Source organism: Anguilla rostrata, chromosome 2, assembly GCF_018555375.3.
Source record: "Anguilla rostrata isolate EN2019 chromosome 2, ASM1855537v3, whole genome shotgun sequence".
Lineage (NCBI taxonomy): Eukaryota > Metazoa > Chordata > Actinopteri > Anguilliformes > Anguillidae > Anguilla > Anguilla rostrata.
The window spans coordinates 46,557,032-46,582,678 of NC_057934.1; the positions used below are offsets into that span (position 1 = coordinate 46,557,032).

Genomic DNA, 25,647 nt, shown 5'->3' on the forward strand with positions numbered 1-25,647 from the left:
ACAGTTCGACAGTAAAAGCAACTTCCTGTAGGGCTGCAATGTACACCCATAATCATTCAGATAAAGTAATGCAAAAAAGGAATGAGAATCATACAAAGAGAACTTGCATTCACTGCGGTATAATCATGTGGTAAGATGCGATTAATTGCCTATCCTCCCACATGTCTCATCCTTCCGTCTCTCTCTCTCATCTGGACAGGCTCCAGGAGATCTGGCTTTCCTGTAAGAATCTCCTCCTCCACATGGACTTGCAGCCACCCCGCACACTAGGGCAAAGCTCAGCCATCAGTGAGCGACAAAGAAATGTCCTTTCTCCAATTTCACATACAGGCAAACATACCCCTGTGCCAAATATTGTCCAAATCAAGCATTTTACTCGCATTACATCTTTTTGAGCATACATAGAGAAACCTGGGGCCTTTCACAGTTGCTCTACTATTGTAGCCCTGGCAAAACACAAAACTGCTTGAAATGAAACTCCAAAGTAATATGCTGAAAACATCCACAAACAGCATGAAACATCCGTGCCAATTGCACCTCAAAAATTTCCACTGCATGAAAAATCTGTCTGATGTAGTTTCCTACATTAAGTTCTGTTGCTCATTTTTAAAAGAAACCGCACCAGCCCTCTATATAGCTGGCCACTATCATCAAAGTCCAGCTGAATATTATAATGCCAACTAGTGTCATACTGAGCAATTAAATAATATTAGTCCGGAGTATAAATTTATGCAGTTGTATTATGATATTGGCAAGCTGTGCTTTCTGGGAGCATGTCAATGGCGCTTGCTCTGTTTGAGAGAGGCCCACAGCTCACCCAAGCTGCACCTGCATAGATAAATCTGACATCCTAAAAACTGCAGGATGTGATCTGGGATTCAGTCCACATCAGAGCTGCGCTGTGAGAGGAGACTCCCCATAAAATCAACCAGCAGCAAGGACAGGCCTCTAAGGCCTGCATCTTAATACAGGGCTGGGCTCACTGCAGCCTCTTGTTTTGGAGCACGACAGCTCGATCAGACCACCGCACGGAATTTAGTACAGAGAACGAGTTTATGCTTGGTACTAGAAACCTCAGCTCAATTCATATACATCCCAATGCTCCTTTTGTCACCTGAACTGCACTGAGAAAAAATCTTCTTACAATACCTTCATGGAAAATAATCCACCTTAAACACACATTTTGGTAACTAAGATCCATACATGCAACTAAAAGCTTTCCACAAGTATGGATGTATAGACAGACAATTGAATCGAATCAGTCAATTACGTCGAAAGGCTTGTTTATAAAAGGTACATATAGATCATTTTTAAAGAGGATCTTAGTTACTGTGCTATTGGATCCTGGAATTCTTGTCTGACAGGAAATAAGTTGTCAAAATTGGCAAGCATGTCTCGTTGCCAAAGAATGCATGCCCCCTGAGGTTGTGCTTTGTCACTTCTATTATTTTGGTACACAAAGAACTGTAGATCACACTCTCACTCTTATGATGTATATATTTGCCAATGATAGAACTGTGGCAGGTCTAACTGGCAATGACAAATCGGACTACTGTAAGGAAGTACAGGAGCTGGTTCGGTGGTGTGCTGAGAACAATGAGCAGTCAACATCTCAGCTAAAGGATTTTTCCCCCCCTTCCTGTTCCTTGCAACCTCCATCCACCAATCTCTATCATGGGAACAAAACACCAGCCAAACAGTCAGTAAAGCTCACCAGCAACTCAGTTTCCTTCAACAGCTGAAAAAGAATGGTGTCAGTCAGAAAGCAAAGATTAAGAGCTATGATTGAGTGCGCACTGACCTTTTTCATACTTGTTTGGTACTGACACACAACCACGCAGGGAAAGGCCCAGCTTGAAAAAGTGGTTCACACAGCAACAAAAATTACTGGTTGCAGTCTACCTTCAATTTCTTCACACTGTAATACTAGAATAATGAGGAAGGCTAAAAGCATAACCACTGATCCCTCTCACCCGGCAAATTTGTTCTTTAGTCTCCTCCCATCAGGCAGGAGATTCAGGTGCATAAAATGCAAAAGCCTCGCTTCAGGAACAAAACCATCCCCAAACCCATAAGGCACTATATTTCAGATCTTAACTTTTTAAATGGCCTCAACTTTTTAAATGATCTAAATTTCAAAATGGTCTGTTTTTCTACTATGAATCTGTACAGTTTGGGTATTTGTGATGTTGTATATTGTATTGATTGTGTTTCTGTTTTTAATCTGAGCTGCACCAAGACAGCCCTGTGATAGATTGGCAGCCTGTCCAGGGTGTATTCCAGCCTCTCGCCCAATGCACGCTGGGATAGGCTCCAGCACCTGCTCAGGATAAGCGGGTATAGATAATGGATGGATGGATGCACTTAGGCAAATGCCAATCAATCAACTTTGTGTTGACCTGGCAAAAAAGCACTGAACTCAAAAATTATACTGAAGTGAAGATTCTCTATATCTCTTCTTGAAAGGAAAACTCAACCACTTAAGAATCACTTTAGCGTGTAAAACCGTTACAGTTCAGCTACACTGGGATCAGCAGGTCAGTACAGTGGCCTGGTACCTCCGACACTCACCTCTGTATGATCTCATCCTGCAATAAAGATTTTGTATCCAGTAGGCCCAGGCTGGGTAGCTCCAGGAAGTGGACGCCCCCTCCCTCTGTACCCAGGCATAACAGCTCAGAGCCCGTCTTCAACAGAAGGACAGTCACACGAGTGGCACTGTGACACAAATGTAAACATGTTGCTCAAAACCTGGGCAACCCGAAACAGACCATTTAATAAGCCCTGTGCCTGCGAGGTGGACACGGCTGTGCGCAGGTCAGTAGGGGGTGGGCATGGCTGTACACAGGTCAGTAGGGTGTGGAGAGGGCTGTGCACAGGTCAGTAGGGTGTGGAGAGGGCTGTACACAGGTCAGTAGGGTGTGGAGAGGGCTGTGCACAGGTCAGTAGGGGGTGGACAGGGCTGTATACAGGTCAGTAGGGGGTGGGCAGGGCTGTGCACAGGTCAGTAGGGTGTGGAGAGGGCTGTGCACAGGTCAGTAGGGTGTGGACAGGGTTGTGAACAGGTCAGTAGGGGTGTGGGCATGGCTGTGCACAGGTCAGTAGGGGTGGGCATGGCTGTGCACAGGTCAGTAGGAGGTGGACAGGGCTGTACACAGGTCAGTAGGGTGTGGACAGGGCTGTGCACAGGTCAGTAGGGGGTGGACAGGGCTGTATACAGGTCAGTAGGGGGTGGGCAGGGCTGTGCACAGGTCAGTAGGGTGTGGAGAGGGCTGTACACAGGTCAGTAGGGTGTGGAGAGGGCTGTGCACAGGTCAGTAGGGGGTGGACAGGGTTGTGAACAGGTCAGTAGGGGGTGGGCATGGCTGTGCACAGGTCAGTAGGGGGTGGGCATGGCTGTGCACAGGTCAGTAGGAGGTGGACAGGGCTGTACACAGGTCAGTAGGGTGTGGACAGGGCTGTGCACAGGTCAGTAGGGGGTGGGCAGGGCTGTGAACAGGTCAGTAGGGGGTGGGCAGGGCTGTACACAGGTCAGTAGGGGGTGGGCAGGGCTGTGCACAGGTCAGTAGGGGGTGGGCAGGGCTGTGCACAGGTCAGTAGGGGGTGGGCAGGGCTGTGCACAGGTCAGTAGGGGGTGGGCAGGGCTGTGCACAGGTCAGTAGGGGGTGGGCAGGGCTGTGCACAGGTCAGTAGGGGTGGGCAGGGCTGTGCACAGGTTAGTAGGGGGTGGACAGGGCTGTGCACAGGTCAGTAGGGGGTGGACAGGGCTGTGAACAGGTCAGTAGGGGTGGACAGGGCTGTGAACAGGTCAGTAGGGGGTGGCAGGGCTGTGAACAGGTCAGTAGGGGGTGGGCAGGGCTGTGCACAGGTCAGTAGGGGGTGGGCAGGGCTGTGCACAGGTCAGTAGGAGGTGGACAGGGCTGTACACAGGTCAGTAGGGGTGGGCAGGGCTGTGCACAGGTCAGTAGGGGGTGGCAGGGCTGTGCACAGGTCAGTAGGGGGTGGGCAGGGCTGTGCACAGGTCAGTAGGGGGTGGCAGGGCTTGCACAGGTCAGCAGGGGGTGGACAGGGCTGTGCACAGGTCAGTAGGGGTGGGCATGGCTGTGCACAGGTTAGTAGGGGGTGGGCATGGCTGTACACAGGTCAGCAGGGGGTGGACAGGGGTGTGCACAGGTCAGTAGGGTGTGGACAGGGGTGTGCACAGGTCAGTAGGGGGTGGACAGGGCTGTGCACAGGTCAGTAGGGGGTGGACAGGGGTGTGCACAGGTCAGTAGGGGGTGGACAGGGCTGTGCACAGGTCAGTAGGGGGTGGGCATGGCTGTGCACAGGTTAGTAGGGGGTGGGCATGGCTGTACACAGGTCAGCAGGGTGTGGAGAGGGCTGTGCACAGGTCAGTAGGGGGTGGACAGGGCTATGCACAGGTCAGTAGGGGGTGGGCTTACCTGGTGCTCTCGATGCCTGGCCGCCCCGGCAGGATAAAGCTGCGGAGCTCCTCCAGGTGCGAGCTGCCCTCTCTCGGGCTGATCTCCCACAGGTGCAGAGTGTTATCATCCAGCAGAGAGAGCAAGCGGCCCTGCAACACCACACACACCAGTAACCCACCATCACTGCCCCTCTGATCAGCTATACAGCGGCATATTCTATTCCACTCAGTTTCCACACTAAGCAGTCTGACACTTTTTTAATGGGGTTCCAAGGAGAGGAGATTGGATTGGATGAGTTATGATTTATTTGCAATGATGTGGTCCCTGCATACCAGCCCAGGCAATAAAGCCAATCAAATAAATATTGACCGACTCTGAAGGCGGCCTTTGTTTAAACTATTAAATTAATTACTTCCTAGTCAAATGAGATATGATGTTTACAGCTGAAGTCAACAAGGGCCTGGGTTGACATGGAAGTGTAAGCAAGTACACAAGCCCAAACAGGAATTCTGCCAATGTAACCGAAGAAAAGCCACAGTGACGGGCAGAAAAATGCTGACACCCCACTGAAATTGTTAATATCTCACAGCAATAGCATCAGCATTTGGTGCTTTTATAAGATCTGTTCATTATAAATGCAAATTGCCAAATCAGATCAAATTGCTTCAGTGAAAAACAAATTTAATTCAGGAGCTTAATAGTATGATCTGTTGACTACAAAAACATCAAACAGGGAGCGTTTGCTCTAAAAACGTAAAAGCTACTATTACCCACAGCTTCACAGCTTGCCAATATAGCACAATAACCACGGAACCATGATGGATGTTCTTGGGCTATCAAATAAAACATCTGGATCCATATACAGTGCCTTCAGAAAAAATTAACTCCACTTGAGCTTTTTCCACATTTTGCCCTCTTGCCCATTAAAACTGATCTATGCCCCCACTCACACCTTTACCATCACAATAAATTAAATTAAATGCTTAAAATTTAATTAATTTAAAAAAAATTAAAAAAAATTTTATTCAACACAAAATTGCCCACTACTCCATGAATATTTTCTCCAATTCTCCATAAATTAGTTGCCAACCCAGCTAGCATGAAAAGTTCTCACAATGTTACTGCAATGCTTTGTTAATGTTAAAACTTAGCAACTACATGACAACAGCATTGTGAGAACATTCGTGTTAGCTGAGAAGTTAGAAAGTGCATCAGTATACAGAAATTCAAGTATTACCTCACATATACAATGAAACAGATATTCACATAGATTATTTCTAGTTTTGCTGTGTTGCAATGTGGCAAAGATATGGAAGGCACCATCGCTGATGCACGGATTAAACACACTGGATGTATGTCTCAATTATACATGCATTGGCACTTTAATGCAATTTTGCCGAGCAGCCCAATTAGCGAGAACTGACCCGTGAGGTACCCCGTGCCAGGCATAGAACTTTTCATTGGGTTCGCTACCAAATAGGGCCCTTAATGTAAATCGCATTTAGTAAGACATTGAAAACAATTCTCAACATCATGACGCATCTTAAATGTTTCTGTGGTGCAAATGATAAAAGTCACTAGAACAAAAGACAGCATTCAAGTCTTTCCATTTCAATGGAAACTACTATGTGTATTGTTACTGTGTAACAATCTCTATATAAAGCCAAAAAAGGCAAGTTCTGTAATTCAGTGTTTTCTTCAGCTGTGCTACTTTAAATTCACAATAAGAAAAGGAGTTGTTTCAAGAAACAATAGAGAAAATCCTAGAGGAACTTCTTTGTTGCAACAGCTGTTCGATCCTCATAAGCTAGCAAGAGCATCAAACAGATAGAGATATGGGACCAACTATAAAGTACTACAAAGTGTAGAAGATACAAATCTGTGCCAAACGACTGGTGAAAAAAGCAGTATAATTCCAGAGGAAACAGTTCCATTGTTGAAGAAAGAGAAGCTCTTACCTGTCCAGGCAGGAAGTGGATCTGCGTGACAGTGGCTGTGTCTTTGTGCAGACCTGTGAACTCGACGCCAGGGGACCCATAACTGAGGAAGCATGGTCAAGGAAACAGTCAAAAACCTGAGTGAATTTGGATGTCGAAAGTTAAGCCATTCGCTGTCACATGTAGTCTACCTTCTCCGGTGCATTCACAGAACCTTCCTCACCAGCCAGACCGGCGGTGTTCACTACCGAGACAAGCAACACAATAGCTAGATGTATCATTGAGTGTACAGCATACCTTGCATCCTTGGGTGCTAGGGGTGGAAATCCCTCATTAACAGTATTTTTGGCACACACAGTAATACATGTTATCAAGATCATTTAAAATTCGTTTAATTGCCTGTTCGACATCCTTCCTATAAACTCTCCTTGGAAAGTAGGCTCAATCAGCCTGCATCAAATGGGCAATAGAATAGCAAACATAGTTAGAGTCGTTGTTAAGAAATATTCTCAAATCAAAGTTTGATTTGATTCTACTTGCAGTTTATGTAACTTCCATTAACAGGTTCCCAAGCAAGCAGAACATGTACACAGATCATTATGATAACACTTCCGTTCTGTTCTTCAGAAGGACGGCCAATTCTTTGGGGATTGCATACAGTGGTTATGTAACAAAACTGAAAGCAGATAACTATAGTTATTCACATGGGAATATTCACATTAAACATAAAGTACTTGTTGACAAAGCAGTTATATACTTCAAACGAATGCAACGAACCATTATACTGTATCAATTTTCATCATATAATGGCTAGATTATGGACTTCACAGATTTGTTCTTGCTTTCCATTTTAGGGCTTTTCTTTAAAGCCCCTTTACACGAACAACTGCACAGTGGTTTCAAATTACAGATGTGTTTCCCTCTCAGTGATAACCTTTTAATCCAGAACCATAAAGACAGATTTCCCTGCATGCACCATGCTTCAGATTTATGGTGCGAACTGCAATAACAAGGCTTTGAAGCCCAGACTACTTTACAGCCAAAATAAAGATTTAGTTCTTAAATTTGCTTTGCTTCTTTTGTGACTTAATGCAGACAACAGTACCCTTTGGAATCCATACTGTGAAGGAAGTGAGGAGAGAACAGAGGCATGAAAAAAAAGGTATGAAGCGTTTCTGATTATAATCCCTAGCACTACCACACTGCTGGATACTTTCTGAATTATGGCTAAAGAAACCACCTAATTTACTAGAGTAACAAAATTCTTCAAGTACAAATCAAACTGTAGTACATTTTAACGCCTCTGGGACACCATCTTTCAGCTCTCAGCCTCTTGCAAGATGCACTAGAGCAGCCACAGAAATGGATTGCTATCAATAGTCGTTACCAAAGTATCTTACAACATTCTATTACTACCACTATTCTCCCAGTGACAGTAAAGACTGCAATTAGGTATCACACAAGCACAAGGCTGTAGAGTTCAAATGATGTCAATCTGTTTGCTGGTTTGTCAGCATTTTCTTTACTGGATAGGGAAGGATTTGCACAATGAGCACATGAGATCAAGAACATACCAGTCTGATAATGAGAAAATGATTAGTGTGACTACATGTTTCCTTCATGCAGACTACATAAAGTACACTCCTTGTAAAAACATAGTAGTAAATGTTATCAACAAAAACATGTTTTCAACACACAAAATGCCAAGTTACTCACTCAAAGCACTGTCCATAAGTCATTAATTAAAATGAGCAAAACCTAGTACTGCTGTTAAAAGTATGGATATCAAAATGAGGCCAAGTTGCAAGAAACAACATTGGCTGTTGGCAGAATAAAGACGAAAAAAAAAAAAAAATTACCCAAGTTTGGGGCTTTATAGTGTGGACATGTGAAGTTATTTGTGAATTCAATGTTTACATGAGGTTAAAAGATACAGAAGTTAATATTCTTAAGGGTTGACAGTCTGTGGTTATTGCGGTTATTTCTGTAGGAAGCCCTGAAAAGTTCCAAACTCTCTGTGCTGCATAGGTATGGGACATGGCGCGCAGCCAAGGGGTAACTTGGCAGATGGCATACATGCCAGTGCAATATTGCTGCTTTGGAGTCACACAACTAATAACAAAAACAAAAATAGCTTGTTGTAGCTAACTTATGAACAGCTTTAATAGATCAAACAGTTCAGCCAAATCGAAGAACTACCAGTGCCATTACTGAAAACACATTTGCATTACATTAATTAGTATACTGAATAGCATTCATGTGGACATATCCAATTAAAAAGAAAATATGGCTTTCAGACTGTTTGAGAATACTTTAATAATTAGATAACGTCTATGTTCAGTGATTATAGTGTGTGCATGGTTGTACAATTGCTGTGGGGGAAGAAACAGCCAAAAATTAGAATAAAGAGGATTCAACGCCTCATCTTGGTTGGTTGGGCACAAACACGGTTTCATGCATTCAATAAAATGCGGAGCGTTAGCAAAATCAATAAACCAAGAATGTGGGCAGATCTGACTAGGCCCTTTACATGGTGTATCGCAGGGCAGCCCGTTAGAAACATTAGCCGCGTGTACTCAAGTGCTCAGCAGCCTGACAGACAGTGCCGGGTCCCTGCTCCAGCAGTGTCACCGCCCAGTAGCATCTCTCAGCAGAGCAGTAACTGGATTAGTTTAACAGAGCAACCCCTGCTGAGGCAAATCCACTCCGTCACAGAGATGCAGCATAAAGAGTCGCAAACAGAGAAGACTGCACACGGATATCAGCTCACCACGATGGGCTTGAATGAGCCATTGCCATTCCTCTACCAAATGATCATGGAATGGTGCAGCCAAGAGCTGCACCACCCTCTCATATTACATATGCTAGTGTATTTAAACCTATTGTGAGAAAGAACAAGCAGGAAAAAAAATGCAAACTCAAACATAACCAGTATGGTCAGGGAAAGAAACCCTAACATTAAAATGTAGTGGAGGAGCAGACTGACCTTTTCCAGGCCAATCCCCAGCAGATGGAGGTTTACACTAATTGGTTCAGCTTTTCTGGGTCCAAACAAAGCAGCCAACAGTCAGGGCCTGCGTGTCTGGTCTGAAGCACAAACTTTCCCATGGTTCCCTTCCCACTATGCTGGGGCCCAGGTCGCCTAATAACCCCCTCCATACATCACCCTCTCCATGCCGTACTGAGGAATCAGTCACCTACCCACTGTTTGTTAGCTCTGCATTCTTTCAAGTTGTTTTATTCTTTCAAGTATTCTTACAGTAGGAGTTTCAAAGTTTTTAAGGATAAAATGATCTGACTCAAGTGTTCATTTGCACTTCCATGATGTTCCACTCTGCAGAGACACACACAGGCCTGCCATAATGAGCTCTACTGCAAAACACTACACTCTGCAAGGAAAGCATTTCAGATTGATACACCAAAATTCCCTATCACGATCACGAAGCACGTTTCAGGAAGGGGAGGAGAGAAGACAACCGCACACTCAGCTGGGGGTGAGGCGGAGGGCATGTCATTCGAGCGGAGCCTTCAGATGTGTGGCCAAAAGAGCGAGACAGAGAGCATCCTTGTGTCCCTCCTGTTCGCTCGCTCGCTCACTCGCTCACTCAGTCAGTCAGAGCAGCGAGGTCTTAGGTGCTGCTAGCGCCCAGCAGAACAACCTCACATAACCTCCCTCCCCTCATCACCGGAGCACTCCAATAAATACACAAGGAGCACAGCTGTCCTGAAGACAGACCAGAAAAACTCCAACCTCCAATGAACCCCCTCAGTGTCAGCAACATAAACTGCTGCTCCAGGCTACATGAGTGCAGGACACTTGCCATACATGAACGCCCTCTCAATTCAATGTCATTCTGAAACACAAAAACAAAGCCAGAGTGATGCCAGACAGATGCGTTCCTTGTTTTGTTTTGCTCTTTATTTTGGTTCCACCCTTGGTACCCCCTCCCACCCCCGTAATGTAATCGTGTGTGATGTCAGATTCCTGTCGGGGCGCCGCGCGCCGGTACGTTTCACCGCGAGCGACGGCACTTCCCCGCCGGCAGACACGGAGCCCGCGCCGAGCGCTGCTCTGCCCCGCCGCTGATCTCTCGCATTGTTCTGCGGGCAGGAATGCTGGGAGGGGAACAATGGAGCGGGCTGAGCCCCGCTGCGGAGGCAGGATCTGCCCTAATCCCGGGCGGAAGGGCTCCTCTAAACGAGCGAGCTCACGCGTCGGGACCCCTCCAGCGCACCGTCACGGACAGGCGGGGTCTCCCGGGCGCACGGACGCGTCCGTGATTTCACCTGCCGCACGTCCGCAGGTGCAAAAACGCGCGTGCACGCACGCATGCACACTTTAGAGCTTCGCTGAGACAGGGCACGGAAGGCAGGAGCAGATGGCACTTCACACAGGTCCATCACACCCCTGTCAGAGGTAAGAGCTCTGGAGAACGCTCACTGCGGTCTACAGGGACGCCTCTGGGGCAATAAGCAGCAAGCCCTTCCTCCAAGAACCGCATGTTCTCAACTGAAAGCTGAAAAATCAGTTTCTCGGCAGCGAAACACTACAATGCCGCTGTTATTGCTGGACTGAATCTGTGCATCTCATTGGACGAGGCCTGACTTTCCTCAGGCATGCAGATCAGCGGTTTGACTTCCCTACACTGAGGAGAGGATTTTGGCACATTAGAAGCAGTTCTTACCAAGGGACGTTTGCGTAATGACATCCAAGCCAACACTATCCACCAAATAGAACGTGAAATGTCAGGCTACATTATTTATGAATTTCAGGAATACATTTGACACTGGAGAAGCCATAAATCAAGCCAACAGATTTAGCAACTTGGGTCATTCATACTGAGAATCTTCCCCCACCCCCAACCTTGACTGATTATATAAGACTACAGTTACACACATACAGTATGATGAAAATAAACTCACAAACATCCTGGAAACAGAGACCACAGTTTTCTCCAAGTAATGTGTTTAATGCAACTGGGTCCTACTGACTCAAAACAAACAGAGAAGTTATTTGTTTCAGATGGATATTCACATCCCTTTGTATTCCTAAAGCTTTTGTCGCGGGTGGTACAGCTCTAGCATTTACATTCTGTTTACAAATTTCTTTTCTTTAGAAAGGAAAACCAGATTTGTGAGAAACAGCCCGTTTTCAGCATGTTCCTGATTTATAAAAGATTAGTATAGTTTCATATTCAGCTGATCTACAGAGAGGAAACGGAGGGGGTTTGGATTTTGGAGGACGAGAGCTAAGGACTGATGCTTCCCTGCTGGAATGTGCTGGTGTGGATTAGCGAAGGAGCACCGAGAGAAAACAGCTGGCTCATGAGAATGACTCGCAGCCCTGCCCTGATTACCCTGCGGGTCATTAGTTATTAAGCCTGTGGGATTTCACGTCTAGAAGTTGGCAAGTTCCTCCTCAAATATTCCCTCAACAGAACCAGCATGGAAGGCATTAAATTCTACTTCACAAGTTTTCCTTTCCACATCTGCATCTCCACCCTGATTCTAACATTTCTAAAGACATGAAGAAGGAAAAAAACATTTGCATGAGGTTCAGTTAATAAGTATTTTCTGTTAAGATTACTACAGTAGAGAGTGTGCCAACCATGGCAGCAAAGTTCTCTCTAAATCCCAGCCCATGAATATCTAGCAGTATCTATGCTTATACACATTATTCCACCTACCAATAGATTTAATGTGAGGCTGAGGACAGGGAGATTTCCCGTTTGCCTCTCTCAGCAGTGTTACCATGCTGCTCCCTGGGCCTGCCATATCCCCTTTCTCTGCGGCCTCATCGCCCCATCATGCTCTGCTCCTCGCGGGGCAGCCTCTCTGAACACACCGTCGGCAGCCCCAGGAGCCCTCAGGGACACTCCCATTCCACTCTAAGTGGACGGAGGTTTGAGGCGCTCTCCAATTAGAGCCGGGCGTGAATTCAGTTCTGAGAAATTTCTTTACTGATGAACAAAACTCATTACAATGATAATAACGACAGATTTTGAAAATCCTCCCACTTAGACAGCTGCGGACTTGCAAAAATATTAATAGTAAGGGCTAAAACATACAAGGCTGCGTACTTCAGTCCAAAAATATTGAATACAGTAAACCACAGTATGTAACTCAATCTCTCAGATACATCAGCATTTCCACCATATGTCTGGTAACGATCAAGGCAACACTTCTGTACCACAAACACAGACATTTTCCTTTGAAAAATAAGTTGTAGGTACTAAACTTGGTTAATAAAAATATATATATACTGTTGTTTTACTTGCTGCATTCTTGTGCACATAATGTATAATTGGAATTTGGAAACCCAGAATGCTGTTAAAAAAAAAAAAAAAAATACACTCCCAAATAGGACTACCCATACAGACATTTCACACCATTACGAGAGAAAAGAATGGGGGTCCTTTCACTTGAACCAACACTAAACAGTTCACATTGTCTCCATTATGACCTACTTTCATGAGTTCAAGTCACACTACATTCAACATTATCAGCTATACCAAAGTGAATTGCTGAGAATGCAAAAAAACACATTGTTCTAGTCAATGTTAATAAATATTTAACATTTAATTTTCAAAAAAAATGACAAGGCACATAAAGAAGCTGGCTGAGTCTAAAACTACTGCAGTCTGATCCTTGGCTCCAAAATTACTGTGCATTTTTCAAGAAAATTCTCCTTTAATGATGCATTGGTCCACTCAGTCATAAAACAACAACAGTACACAATATTCCCACGGTGGCTGCCTGAAGATAACTAGCTAATGATGCCATCATTTTCCCGTCTCAGTGATTCTGAAAGGGGCAGTGAAGGAAATTTCAAAGTCAAGCAGCGTGTCTGAGAATTGAGTTCAATCTTCGGGAGTCTGCAGTAGACCCAGGGCCTGAAAGCAGGGCCGCAGTGGGGTGGCTGTCCAGTCACATAAGCAGCCCACAGGCACGGGATTCAGTCCCCATCAGACGAACAATGGGGACAATTACACACTCAAGCAGTTGCATCAGGTTAGAGAAAGATAATGCAATTTCATGGCCTGATAGAGACACGCAGCAGAGGCTGTGCTGAAACTCAGATTACAGTTTGATACAGTCAGACCTGCCCGTGCCTCTTTAATGCAACTGCATGAAGAAGAGCGTTCGCGGGTTATGACATCTCTGTAAATTGACACATCAAATAAAAATATGTGAAAAGTCTGCCTTGTGTGCATCCCCACAGTTATTGCTTCTTAAGCAGTGTGAGCACACTCAAGAATCACAGTCTGCAATCAGCCTCCAGGCCACCGTTTACTCATCCTGCCAATTCATAACATGTGTTTTCACTTCATTTTTCAATTATTTATTTATTTTAATTTAGCATAAGATTTCATGATTTCTTGTCATGCTCTAAATTAGAAACATTTGTTAGTTTAAAATGCAGATTAAAGATATTCATAAAAGTTCAGACGTCTAGTTTCACAAAACCTGTATTAATCCACAAATTATTCATAAATAAAGTTGATTGTTGTGGTATGGCCCCAGGAAAAGCTCCGCAGGGATAGAGTAGGTTCAAAACACAAATTTGATACCTCTGTATGAGTGCGATCATAACTGGAATCGGTTTTAAATTACATCACTTCACTATCATCCCCGGTGACATTTGACACGACGGCAGTTTGAAGAAGCCAATTGCTTTCCCCTCGCCTGGCTGTTAGTCGAAGTGAAACGGAGCAATACAGCCATGAAAAATGAAGTTGAAGACCAAAAACATTTACTTGTTTATTTCTGAATGTTGATTTCTCAGAGGGAACAAATCACACAGGGGATGATGTACTTTTCTTGTACAAAATCCAATCGAGAAATGCAGGCTACAATTGTAAAAATGATGTTTATATTGTGGCAGAGCAGAAATTATCATAGTGATTATTCATAGTGAAGAAAAACAGTCACAATTCTCAAAACTGATTATGAGAGTTCATCCATATGAAGAAGGGACTTTATGTACCATGCAGCTTAGACTATTCTGCAACTCCAGATTTAAAGGCCCTAGTCAGCCAACTCTCCCCTCTACTGTTGTTTTTCACAATGGCACAGCACTCCAGAGTTTATTTTTAATTAAAGGGAGGGGATGATTTGGCAACCACGAATATGAAGAAGAAGAAGAAAAAAAAATCAATCAGGATTCCTTCTCTGAGAAAGGACTGTTCTTATCCTCATTGACTTTCCATAGAGCCAAGTGCCCTGCTGGGCCATAGTGAATACAGGGGACTGCTTTTAAGCCCCCTGTGTGTTTATGTGGCATGTATCAGAATACTAATGGGCTGTGACTGATGCCCCCACTGAGATTTCGCTGAAGTACAGAGCCAAAGAAATGGGCCGAACTTTCCGCCAGCACGGACAGTAGAGGATTTCTGAAGAGCCGTGAAACAGCAAAGGACTAAAACAAACAGTACCAACAACGAGGAAACGCGAGATATGATGAACAAACCAGTGCAGCGCACCGCCTGTTTCCTCAGCTGCGTTCAATTTTAACGAAATAGCAGGGGCCTGGATTAGCCCGTGGCCATAGGGCCGACGGGGGAGACTGAGCGACGCAAGGACAGGGTACAGGGGGAATGAAAAATGCAGAACGCAGCCCGCTGCAGGCACGGTGTTAGACTTGCGGTTCGGCCGCGAGTGACGCTGATGCACGCTACAGTTAGCCGGGTTCTTTGTGTGGCGCTGGACCGCGCGTCTCAGAAGAACAGTAAAAGAGCAGCGGCAGTAAATCAGCCCGTGGCGGTGTGGGCCTGTGCAGACCGCGGTGCCGGCGGAGTGGGGGGGTGCGGGGCCAAGGCAGGGAGGCAGGGCAGTCGATTAAAAGCAGATGGTCGGCACGCTGAGGGAAGATGCCGTAAACACAGATCAATAAATACAGCTGCGCCGGACCCCGGCGCAGACAGAGTGGGGGCAGCTCGCTCAAATTAAGGAAAACAGTCGGAGCGCTCAGACTGCGAACGTCGATGAACATCGGCCGTCTCCAGTTTCTCGACGGCTGAGTAAGAACCGGGAGAGCAGAACGCGTCACTGCTCAGCAAAAGCATCACAGCAGATATCGGATTTGTTTGGGACGGCGGTTCCACGTTCTCGCTCCACTTCTGACGCCATTCGGAGGGCTTGGGAGTTCACAGACACAGAGTGCTATTTAACTGCCATCGGGAACAAATGTTTTCCAGAGCAGCGGCACATCTGAAGCCATCCAAATGAAACATTACAGAATAAGGGGGTTGTAAAAAAACATCAACATTACTACAAGTGAAATTTAGTATGACACACCCACATGACACACTGAATTATTCCCATGTAGAAACATGCAAAACAAAGAGCCAAGATGAGAGCGAGAGGCTGGAACGGACTTCAGTAAAAACAACAACAACAAAAAACTATGGTCTTATTGTTTACTGTCAATGAATCTTTGTGGCCCGAGGCTGGTTTTATGGCTTTGGCCCAGAATCCTCAGCTCTGCCCTTGTGTAACGGGTCAGGACACAAAGCACTGAATGGGTGGCACCGCTCTGACAGGGCACAAGCACTACCAGGCATGTATGGCTCTCCGTGGCAACAGTGGTCAGAGCCTCGGCCTGTGCATCTCAAAACAAATCTCCCACTCTCAGGCCACATGGGTGGGTTTCATCTGATAACGGAAGATATTCAGATTAAATTCCATCCGCATGGAGAGGAAAAGAGCCGTAGACAACAGCTCTCAGAGCTGACCACATAATCGCCAGAGCCAGACAGCACCACACAGTACACCTTCTGCTAAAAAGTAATGCATTAATGCAACCCGTTCACATTTAGTGCACCAGGAAAGAACGAGGCCGACATTTATACAAAATGCTCTAAAGCATGAGGTGAAAGATGGCTGCAGATAAAAATAAGCGCAGTTTCCTGCCATTTCTTCAAAGGTTTCCCCTCAAATCAATCACTACCATTAGAAAGACTATACTCCTTCAAGATCAAAGTAACACTAGGCTAGTAACACCAGTGTTTAGAGCCCTGTCAAAGAACTTAGTCACGCTGGGAGAAAGAGACCTTTGTTCATACACATCCAAGTTCGGTGTTACCTTACAAGGGCATGTAGGGTATCTCATGGTAAAGCATTAAAATGGAAGGAGAGGAAGAAACAGGAATCCACTCACGGAGAAGAACACTACTCCTTTAAGATACTACCTCTATAGAAGATGTCTTAGTAGAGGCAGATGCCAAAAGCCAACCAATTGCTTCCTGAAACACAGGCATGCAGTGATATATCAAGCTTTTCCACTGAACTTGCATGCCGCCCATCCTTCTGGATCTCTCTGCAGCCTTTGACACTGCCAACCCCAGAACCTCCTCACCACCACTGCTGAACCGGGGATCTCTGGCTCCTTGCACACACTCCCGTAAAAGCATTTGTTCCTGTCAGGTGTCATGGAGAGGATGTACATCTGCACCATGCACACTCAGCGCTGCTGTTCCTCAGGGCTCAGTTCTAGGTCACCTGCTCTTCTCAGTATACACTACTTCACGGATGACTATCCTCATATGACCTCTCCACTCACGCATATTCTGATAACACTCAGCTTTTCTTCTTCCTCTCTGACACAGAGGTAGAGTAACAGATAGTACATGCCTGGCAGACATATCAGCTTAAACCTGTGGTTTTCAAACTCGGTCATGGGGGACCCCTGTGCATGCTGGATTTTGTTCCAACCACAACTGCAATCCCAGAATTTTAACAAGCTGTTAATATTTCTTAATTAGGCTTTTCATGTTTTGAGGGATTATTTACCCTTTAAGCCACATAAAATATTCACCCCGTGAAGAATAAAAATCCCATATTTACATTTGTGCTATAATGTAAATGATTATAGATTGTCTTTTGTAATTAACAAAAACGATTGCATAGTTTTGTTTTGTTTTTTTTTTTTTAACAGATGAATTTAAAGACTGGGGTATGAATCAATAGGCTCTTGCTTTACAAATGATAAGGAGCCAAACCTGCAATGTATTAAGTTAATTTTTCACAATGCAGTGAAATGTTAGCAGCTTGTAAAAATTCTGGGAATGCAGTTGTGGTTGGAATGAAAATAAGAACACACAGGGATCCCCCAGGACTGAGTTTGAAAACCTTAAGACATAGCTACTCTTCATACCTGGGAAGGCCTGTCCACACCTTTCTGACATCAAAGACACAACAATTTCTGCACCTGAACCAAGAAAAACCGTTGGTGCTCAGTTGTTATTCTCGGCAAACATTATGGCTGTAACCTGTTCCTGCTAGAGTCAAATTTAGATTCAATATTCTAATGCATTTTGAATAGGAAAAAAAATAAACATTTGAATTGTTAAAATTAATGTTCACAAATACAGTGCAGTATGTAATTATTTGGACATCGACAATTTCTGTTGTTTTGGCACTGTACTTCAGGGCATTGGATTTGAAATAAAGTTTGAGGTTAAAGTGCAGCTTTAACTTGAGGGTATTTACACATCCACATTGGGCAAACCGTGTGGGAATTACAGTCCTTTTTGTACATAGTTCCCCCATTTTGGGGGGAGCAAAAGTAATTGGACAACTGGCTGCTCAGCTGTTTCTTGGCCAGCTGTGTATTATTGCATCATTAATTCATGCACAATAAAGCTAGCAAAAGGTCTAGAGTTGATTTGGAGTCCGTTTTCTCTCGGTATGAGGATGACATAAGTGTCCATGCCAGTAAAGCAGGCCATTATAAAAAAGGCTGAAACATCTGAATAAATCAGAAACATAGCCAGTACATTGGGTGTGTCAGAATTAACAGTTTGATACATTGTTAGGAAGCAAGAACACATTGGTGAGCTCAGTAATAGTAAACAAATTGGTAGACCACAGAATAAAACTGTAGTGGAAGACCAAATAACTATCAATTGTGAAGAAAAACCCCTTACAACTGTCAAACTAACATAAAAAGAACTCCAGGTTAGAGTTTACGAAAAAGTACATGCTGCTCATGATCCTGAACATCCTGTGAAACAAGACAGAGGCAGTGTTATGGCTTGGAAATTATAGCTGCCACTGGAACTGGCTCACTTGTCTTCATTGATAATGTGACTGCTGACAGCAGCAGCAGGATGAACTCTGAAGTGTTCAGAAACATTTTATCTGCTCCAATCCAACCAAATGCCTCCAAACTCAGTGGACAGTGCTTCACCTTGCAGCAGGACAATGACTCCAAACACACAGTTAAAGCAACCAAGGAATTATTTAGGATCAAAAAGGGAATGTTCCTGACTGGCTAAGTCAATCACCCATCCAAAATCCAACTGAATGTGTGTGTCACTTACTGAATACAAGACAGAAAGCAAAATGCCCCAGAAGCAAATAGGAACTGAAGATGGCTACAGTATAGGCCTGGCACAGCATCACCACGGAAGAGACCAACGGTCTGGTGATGTCTATGGGTCTCAGACTCCTGGCAGGCATCGAAAGCCAAGGATTTGAAATAAAATAATAAATATGATGACTTTTTCATTTATTTGCACGTGTGTATAAAAAGAACTGCAATTCTGACATGGATCACCTGATATGAATGCTACAGTACGTACAGACCGTCAAATTAAAGCTGACAGTCAGTATTCCTTTCCGTCCTATCGTCTAAGCCCTGAAATGGCCTTCCCTCTGGGGCCAGAACAGCAGAGTCACTTCCCATCTTCCATAGCAGACATAAGAACCAAAGAACATTTGGAAAAAGCACTGACTTATACTGCACTTCCTAAAATTAAAACTTCTTTAACCCTTAACTCCCTAAACCTTCCCTGGAATTTTTAAAAAAAACTTGGCACCAACAGTTATTTGTCAAGAGGGTCTTTAACTGGCTAAATATGTAGATCCAAAACTAATTCGTTACACAGGAATTACTTTTCCAAGTCTGGATAAGTACGCCTCCTAAATAATATAAATGTCTGGAAAAAGAAAACCTAAATCATGCAGACAAAACAGAGCAGGCATAAATTCCAATAGACATATGTTTGTCTTCAACCAGCCACAAGGCCTACACCACAACAACTTCCCATAAAGTTTCATGTTACAGTGACTAGAAGGTGCATTAAATTGATCCTGAAGACACTCACTTCCATGTAAATTGGTGTTCCAGGACTTACTGCACCAGAATGTTTAAAGTGCTAAAAAAAAAAAACAAGCTTACGGTGCCTGACAATGCAGGAAAATCACACTGCTACGGTGGCAGAGGAAGGCCACTGAAATGCCACCAAGACGTCTATGTGAAGTCTGCAGTGAATTGCAGTTTTCAGTGGGAGTGACACAGTAAAAATGCGCTCCTCTCTCATTCTCTCCCTCCCCCAGCTCTCACAGGTGATTTGCTCTGATAGTGAGGGCCCTAGCACCCTGGCATTGTGTGTCCTTCACACCGCGACACTGAGATGAAAGACAAAGGGGCCAGAAGACAGACGTGACGGCTATTCTACAATAATGCAACACAGAGCAGCTCTCACTGTAGTGACATCACTGCAAGCCAGAGGTTCTTGAGGACACTGCTGGCCATCAAGGACCAGATTCAGCAGGCGACCTGAGCTGAACCGCTCTCGTGGACATCAACACCAGGGCCTCCCACGCAGCAATGAAATACCCAACGAAAGCTGGCTGTTACAAATCAAACCAATCCTCATCCTCAAATTTCTGTGCTGAAGCTTGGATTCAGCCTCAACCACCCATCGCGTCTCTGGGCTTCTGGGCACTTATATAACTGCTCAAAGGATAGAGTTTGAAAAGGGCTGTGCACCATTTTTGTTGTACAAAAATGTAATGCTTCCCTTTTATTTCAGGCATTTATGAGGTAGCATGGCATTAGCCATTAACACACGCTCACCTGCTGAATCGCTATGTCACCAAACAGAAGAACGAACGCAGGACCACGCTGGCTCTAAAGCTGCTAGTCTCAAAGGCACACTTGTTTAATTGATGCAGGGGCTCTCACTCCAGTCAGTGGTATTACCAGTCATTAGCAGGTCTGATTATGCAATTAACCGTTTTGAAGGCTCAGTGTACTATAAATAATATAATTGGACAGCTATTAACAAAAATTAAGCATGAGACTGTCCCCAACCAGAAAACAAAAGCATGCTTTAAAGCAGACTGACATTGAGGTCCCTTCTGCAAATGCCAACATTAAAAGGGAATATTCTAATGAAGCAAATGAGGGATTTTCATGGCAAACTGAAAAGAAGCATTTCATTCGAAAAGGACATGAATAGTGAGAAAGCAAATAACAGCTACTGGAAAACTATCCGTCAAGCCAAAGTTATGTTTCCGACAGCCGCGATGTAAACAACACTGGCACAGCGTGCATTTCAGCGTTTCCCTCAACACGCTGCATCCTGGTTATCTAGCTGCTACTGCGGTTTCCGTGGAAACCATTTCAAAGATGTCTTTATTGAGACCAGGCCCTGCCAGAAAGCTTCCCAGGAATTTCCTCTCATTACAGAGGGTGAAGTCAGAGCAGAACAATATGCATTCCTTAGGGGTGCAGGCAGTGAAGGGAGTGCACACGCTGAGTGCTGCACTTGGTCAGCCCTCCATGGCTTCTTCCACGCCTCTCCTACTTTTCTGGGTTTTGACATTCTGTCTTCTCCTCTGCTGTAATTTGAGGTTTCAGCCAAAAGTTGTTTTTACAGACAAGCTCAACTTTCACATACACAAACCAAAAGAAGGAAAAATATGACTGTACGAAAATGGAAAACCGTCCACTTTATTTTCCCCAGTGAATAGGTTTGGGCAGAAACACGGATACATGGCACCTGGGTAAGGAAGGCCGCTTCTGAAATGCGCTACTCAGTCGGTCCACTGCAATCGACTTGAGCCCAGATGCATTTATGCACTACAGCATCCTTGTGCCATTTCAAACTTTAGTAAAAATGGTACAACATGTTGCACATTACTGGACAATGACATTAAATTTAAACCTGCGAGACATGGCACCACTCTTGTGACAATATAATGGGTGCTAAGTAAACATGTGCGTAAGCCAGTTTGAATCAGACCCAGAGACCCCATGCTAAAAGTGGTCTGGTTTCTCCAACATTCAAAACTGCTCTTCCATAATCCCAACACAGATAGCAATGACAACACACAAATGAACACAGACAAAATCTGCAGCTACATTTTGCCAAGATCTGACACATTAATGAACCTTACAAGCAGGCCAGACAAAAGTCAAACAGAAACAGACCCTGGCCACACCCTCTAGCCATTTGGGCATTCACAACACTCACCCGCCCAAATAGAAGCAATAGTCACTGTGTCTATAAAGGAATCACACACATATCAGCCATTATCTGACAACTCACCACTTCCTCTGTTAAAAAAGATATTCACACATCATATGCTGTAGGCGCATATACATGCACGAGTATTAGTCAGTCCACCTCGGCCTGTGCTGCTCTCAGTGTGACGGATAGAAGTTTCTAGTCTTCCACATCCCTTCAGCAGGATAAAGCAGCATCTCTCTGCCTCACACACACACTGGAGCCATGCCAACATCCAGACCACACCAGTCTCTCTGGGATGAGCCTGACTGTGCCGTACACCACGCCACTCGTAGCCCAACTCTGACCAAACGTGTGCTCTACAGCTCCCGCCCTACCTGACAAAGCTTCAGGGCACGTAGACCGTTTTACTTGGTCAGAGATGTAAAGCACATGCAAATATTTTGAGGGCATTCAGCGGTCTCAGGACATTCTCACTTTCACTCATTCTTAAACGTGAAAGCCAAGCCAATGTGTTTTTGAGTATGGAGCATTCCTGGAGAGTTCTCTTGAGGAAATGCACACAGACTTTGCTCTGGCCCTTGTCACAGCTCAAGGCAAGTAAATTCAGCTGTATACGTTTTCCCTCCCTCTGGGCTAAAAGGGAAAAAGGAAAACAGCGCAGTGGAATTCTTTAGGAAAATCATTAAATTAATACAAACAATGAATACTGAAACGAAGTGCAAATGCTGCACTGCAAATAGCGGGGACAGCTGAACTTTAAAAAGCTCTCCAGGGGCTCTGTCTGAAAGCAGAACGATGGCAGTGGTCCAGCAGACCCACACCGCTGCTCTGCACTCTGTACTGATGCACACGCTAAACAACGTACAGGCAGGCAGATGACTGCGGGCCTCTGAACAGGTACGAGGCCACGAGGAGAAACAGAGAGTGCCCAGCAGGTACTGTCTGACAACCTGTCCTCACCTTGGATCTTGTTTCCTCTCTCTCTCTCTCTCTCTTTTTTCACTTTCGTCCTGCCGCCCTCCCTCCTCCACCTCCTCCCTCCGCACACATAGATGAGTCACACAGTGCAGCCACTCAACACCGAAAGTAAAGCATGTCTCCAGAGCTTTAAGCACTGAGCCACCTGTAGTTCATTTCAACCTCCAACAGGAAACTCCAATAGCCAGTGATGTCCGCCTCCTCTCCAATAGCCAGTGATGATTAGACAGGGCAGTTCTGGGTGAGTGCAGTACATTGCAGCGTGTTGAAGGGCACATGTGGTGGAGTGGAGTGGCCAGACAAGGAATTTCTCATTACACACGTCATTTCTTCCCGGTGCATGATTTTATCTTGCTCTTGAGAAAACATACTGTTTAACAGAGTGTGCTTTATTTATATTAACTGTCGCATTGTTCGAAATGTAAAGTTATTTGAATTAATAAAAGGCTAAAATGTAGCTTATAGAAAACTCAATATTTTGACAAGAATCCCATATTTGACAAGAATCCCATAGACAGATCAGCCTGTCATCAGATAAATACACATGAACTAAAATTCTTGAGGACTCCCTGGTGTTACAGAAATATTGCACAAATACTACTTAGGCAAGTGTTTCCAAGCTGCAAACCGCTACCACGTTGAAAGAATGAAAACAAGAATAGGCACAGCATGAGTTAGAATGTTTCACTCTGCCCAATTCAGTTTCTATGGTAATGGCATATCTGTGGCAGCAGCTTTCCAGAACAACTCTGGGGAGACATCGCTAACCTTCTGCTACTTAGCAGAGAACGCCTGGAAGCATTTGAAAATTCACTGCGACCATGGGCCTTTCCAACCACTAATGATTCAAGTCAATGGCTAATAAACTGTGTGAGAGACAGTAACATTTTCTCATGTACAACAAAATATTTATAATATCATGAGTATAGCAGGGATATGCTGTTTTGTATGGTGGTGCCATCAACCCTGCCATAGTAAGCAGACACACAAATGTCATCACAGGGAAAGCAAAAATGGAGATTCCCCAACACATTACAAATCAGCTTGCTTTGAATACAAAAAAACAAAACAAAACTAACACACACACATTTGGCATCCTTGTATCATTCGTCCTACACATAAGCAATAGTCTTACCTTGCTGACAGCATGACAATGGTTTATAATGAACAAAGGATACATTTTGACTGCTCCAGATTTAGTGCCAATGGCCATAAGTCGCAGTTTGGGGTCATAAGCGAAGGCACTGGGCTGATTAGGAAATCCATGTTCAACAGTCTGGAAAAAAGGATATGGACGTAAAATACCCATTTTCATCACCTAGACACTTGCTATATCCAAGCATGACAGTCTTGAGAAAAGGTCCCTCTTATCACAGACATGCCTATTCTGTTTGCCCACAATTGTCCTGCCTAGCTACACTGACAGCTTCAGTATCCAACACTATATGCCTTTTTTTTTTACTACGTTTATTTAGCACAACATACAAGCGGCTGCTGTAAGCCACAGTTCAATTCTAATCATTTTAATTTTAAAATCTGTATTATTTCTGCATGGGAAAAATTTCAATAGTGGTGGATTTAATACAAGTGACAGTACAGCATAAGGCAGATCCATATTTGAAGGCAGATATATTACCTATTGGGAAGGCTATTAGAAGGACTCATCCAACACTGTTAACAAAAACAACATCAGTAAATGTCTAATGGCAAAACAGTGCAACCTAATAACTAGCATCCATGCAAATTAATCCATGTTCTGAGAGCTGGGTGGATGACCCCTAGAAGAAGCTCCTAGGTCCATGGGTGAGTGGCGGTTGTGGGGATGACTCTGGTTATCAGACAACTCACGCATTTCACACAGTGTGCCAATGCTCCTGCAATATGACATCCTCAAATTCTACCATCAAACATTACCACATGATAATGCATGATGATAAATCAAAGTGAAATTTATTTGCACAAATCGGGCAAAATGAAAACAATTAAGGGGCTAGAATATGGCAATAAATATGCAGAGAAACTCACTCATATCACACACACACACACACAAGCACACACGCACACTGGACTGATCTGGTGCCACAAAGCAGATGTTGCTCTTATACATTATTTGTCAGAGAGATAGAAGTCATAATTCGTATTATGTGCTGGAGTATTCAGGGCCTATGGGCGCATAATGAGGCACCTCAGCCCTTTTACTTCAGCTTCCAAACCTCACTTAAGTTGGGCCAGGGTGAGGACGCAGAGAGTCATACTAAGCGCCTCTGGGACACAATGGCACACACTTCACACACTTGTTCCACTACACTGTTGTCCACATTATTAAAAATGCATGACGCCGAGGGAACTTTCTCTTTCACCTGCCACCTCAGTCAAGGTTCCTTAATGAATTACAATGCTGTAATTAAAACATGTCAACCTTTTTGCTGGAACTTCGTTTTTAAAGTTGGCAATAGTAAATAGCTTATGCAAAGGGAGGAGTTACGTTCACTTCCCAAAAGCTTGCCATTAACAAGGCATCGGCGCGCACAAGCCATTGAAAGCAAATTTTACTTTAACCAAGTCAACCATTTGGGAAGTGAGAAACAGATCTTTTTTCTAAAAAGATTTTTAAAAACTACAAATTTTCACATTTAATTCCAATGTCTTCACCTCCTTCAAAAATGTACTTATTATTTTCAGTTAATGAATTAGCGTCGCCATATTCATGTTCTCGATCGTTAACCCAACGGTACAAAAAGCCATCTGTAAATCTAAATAGTTAAACCGGTGATACGTTTCGAAATTAGAATCAACCACCAATAATGATATCGCACATCACATTGAACACAAATGACAAATGAAAAGCACATCAGTCATCATCAATTATACGTATACAAACAGCAGTAATGAATATACTCCACGAACTAAAATATAACTTGTCAACATTTACAAGCGTGTAACTATAGCCTATTTACGATTATGTTTTCATTAGCGCGGCGACTCCTTACAGCTACTTAACAAGAACACAGCATAATTTTTAAAATCAAGAAATTTAAATGTGAT

At 44.2% G+C, this 25,647-nt stretch overlaps 1 protein-coding gene across 1 annotated transcript in view; it reads right to left on the bottom strand.

The window, feature by feature from the left end:
- The window catches only part of LOC135248572 (lethal(2) giant larvae protein homolog 1-like), a 57,823-nt gene that overhangs the window by 31,410 nt on the left and 766 nt on the right, over positions 1–25,647 (bottom strand). The window contains exons 2-5 of the mRNA XM_064323365.1: positions 23,781–23,878; positions 6,383–6,464; positions 4,443–4,573; positions 2,572–2,718 (exon numbers count right to left, since the gene is read on the bottom strand). Of these exons, the coding sequence (XP_064179435.1) occupies positions 2,572–2,718; positions 4,443–4,573; positions 6,383–6,464; positions 23,781–23,878 (458 nt within the window). The remainder of the gene's footprint in view (positions 1–2,571; positions 2,719–4,442; positions 4,574–6,382; positions 6,465–23,780; positions 23,879–25,647) is intronic.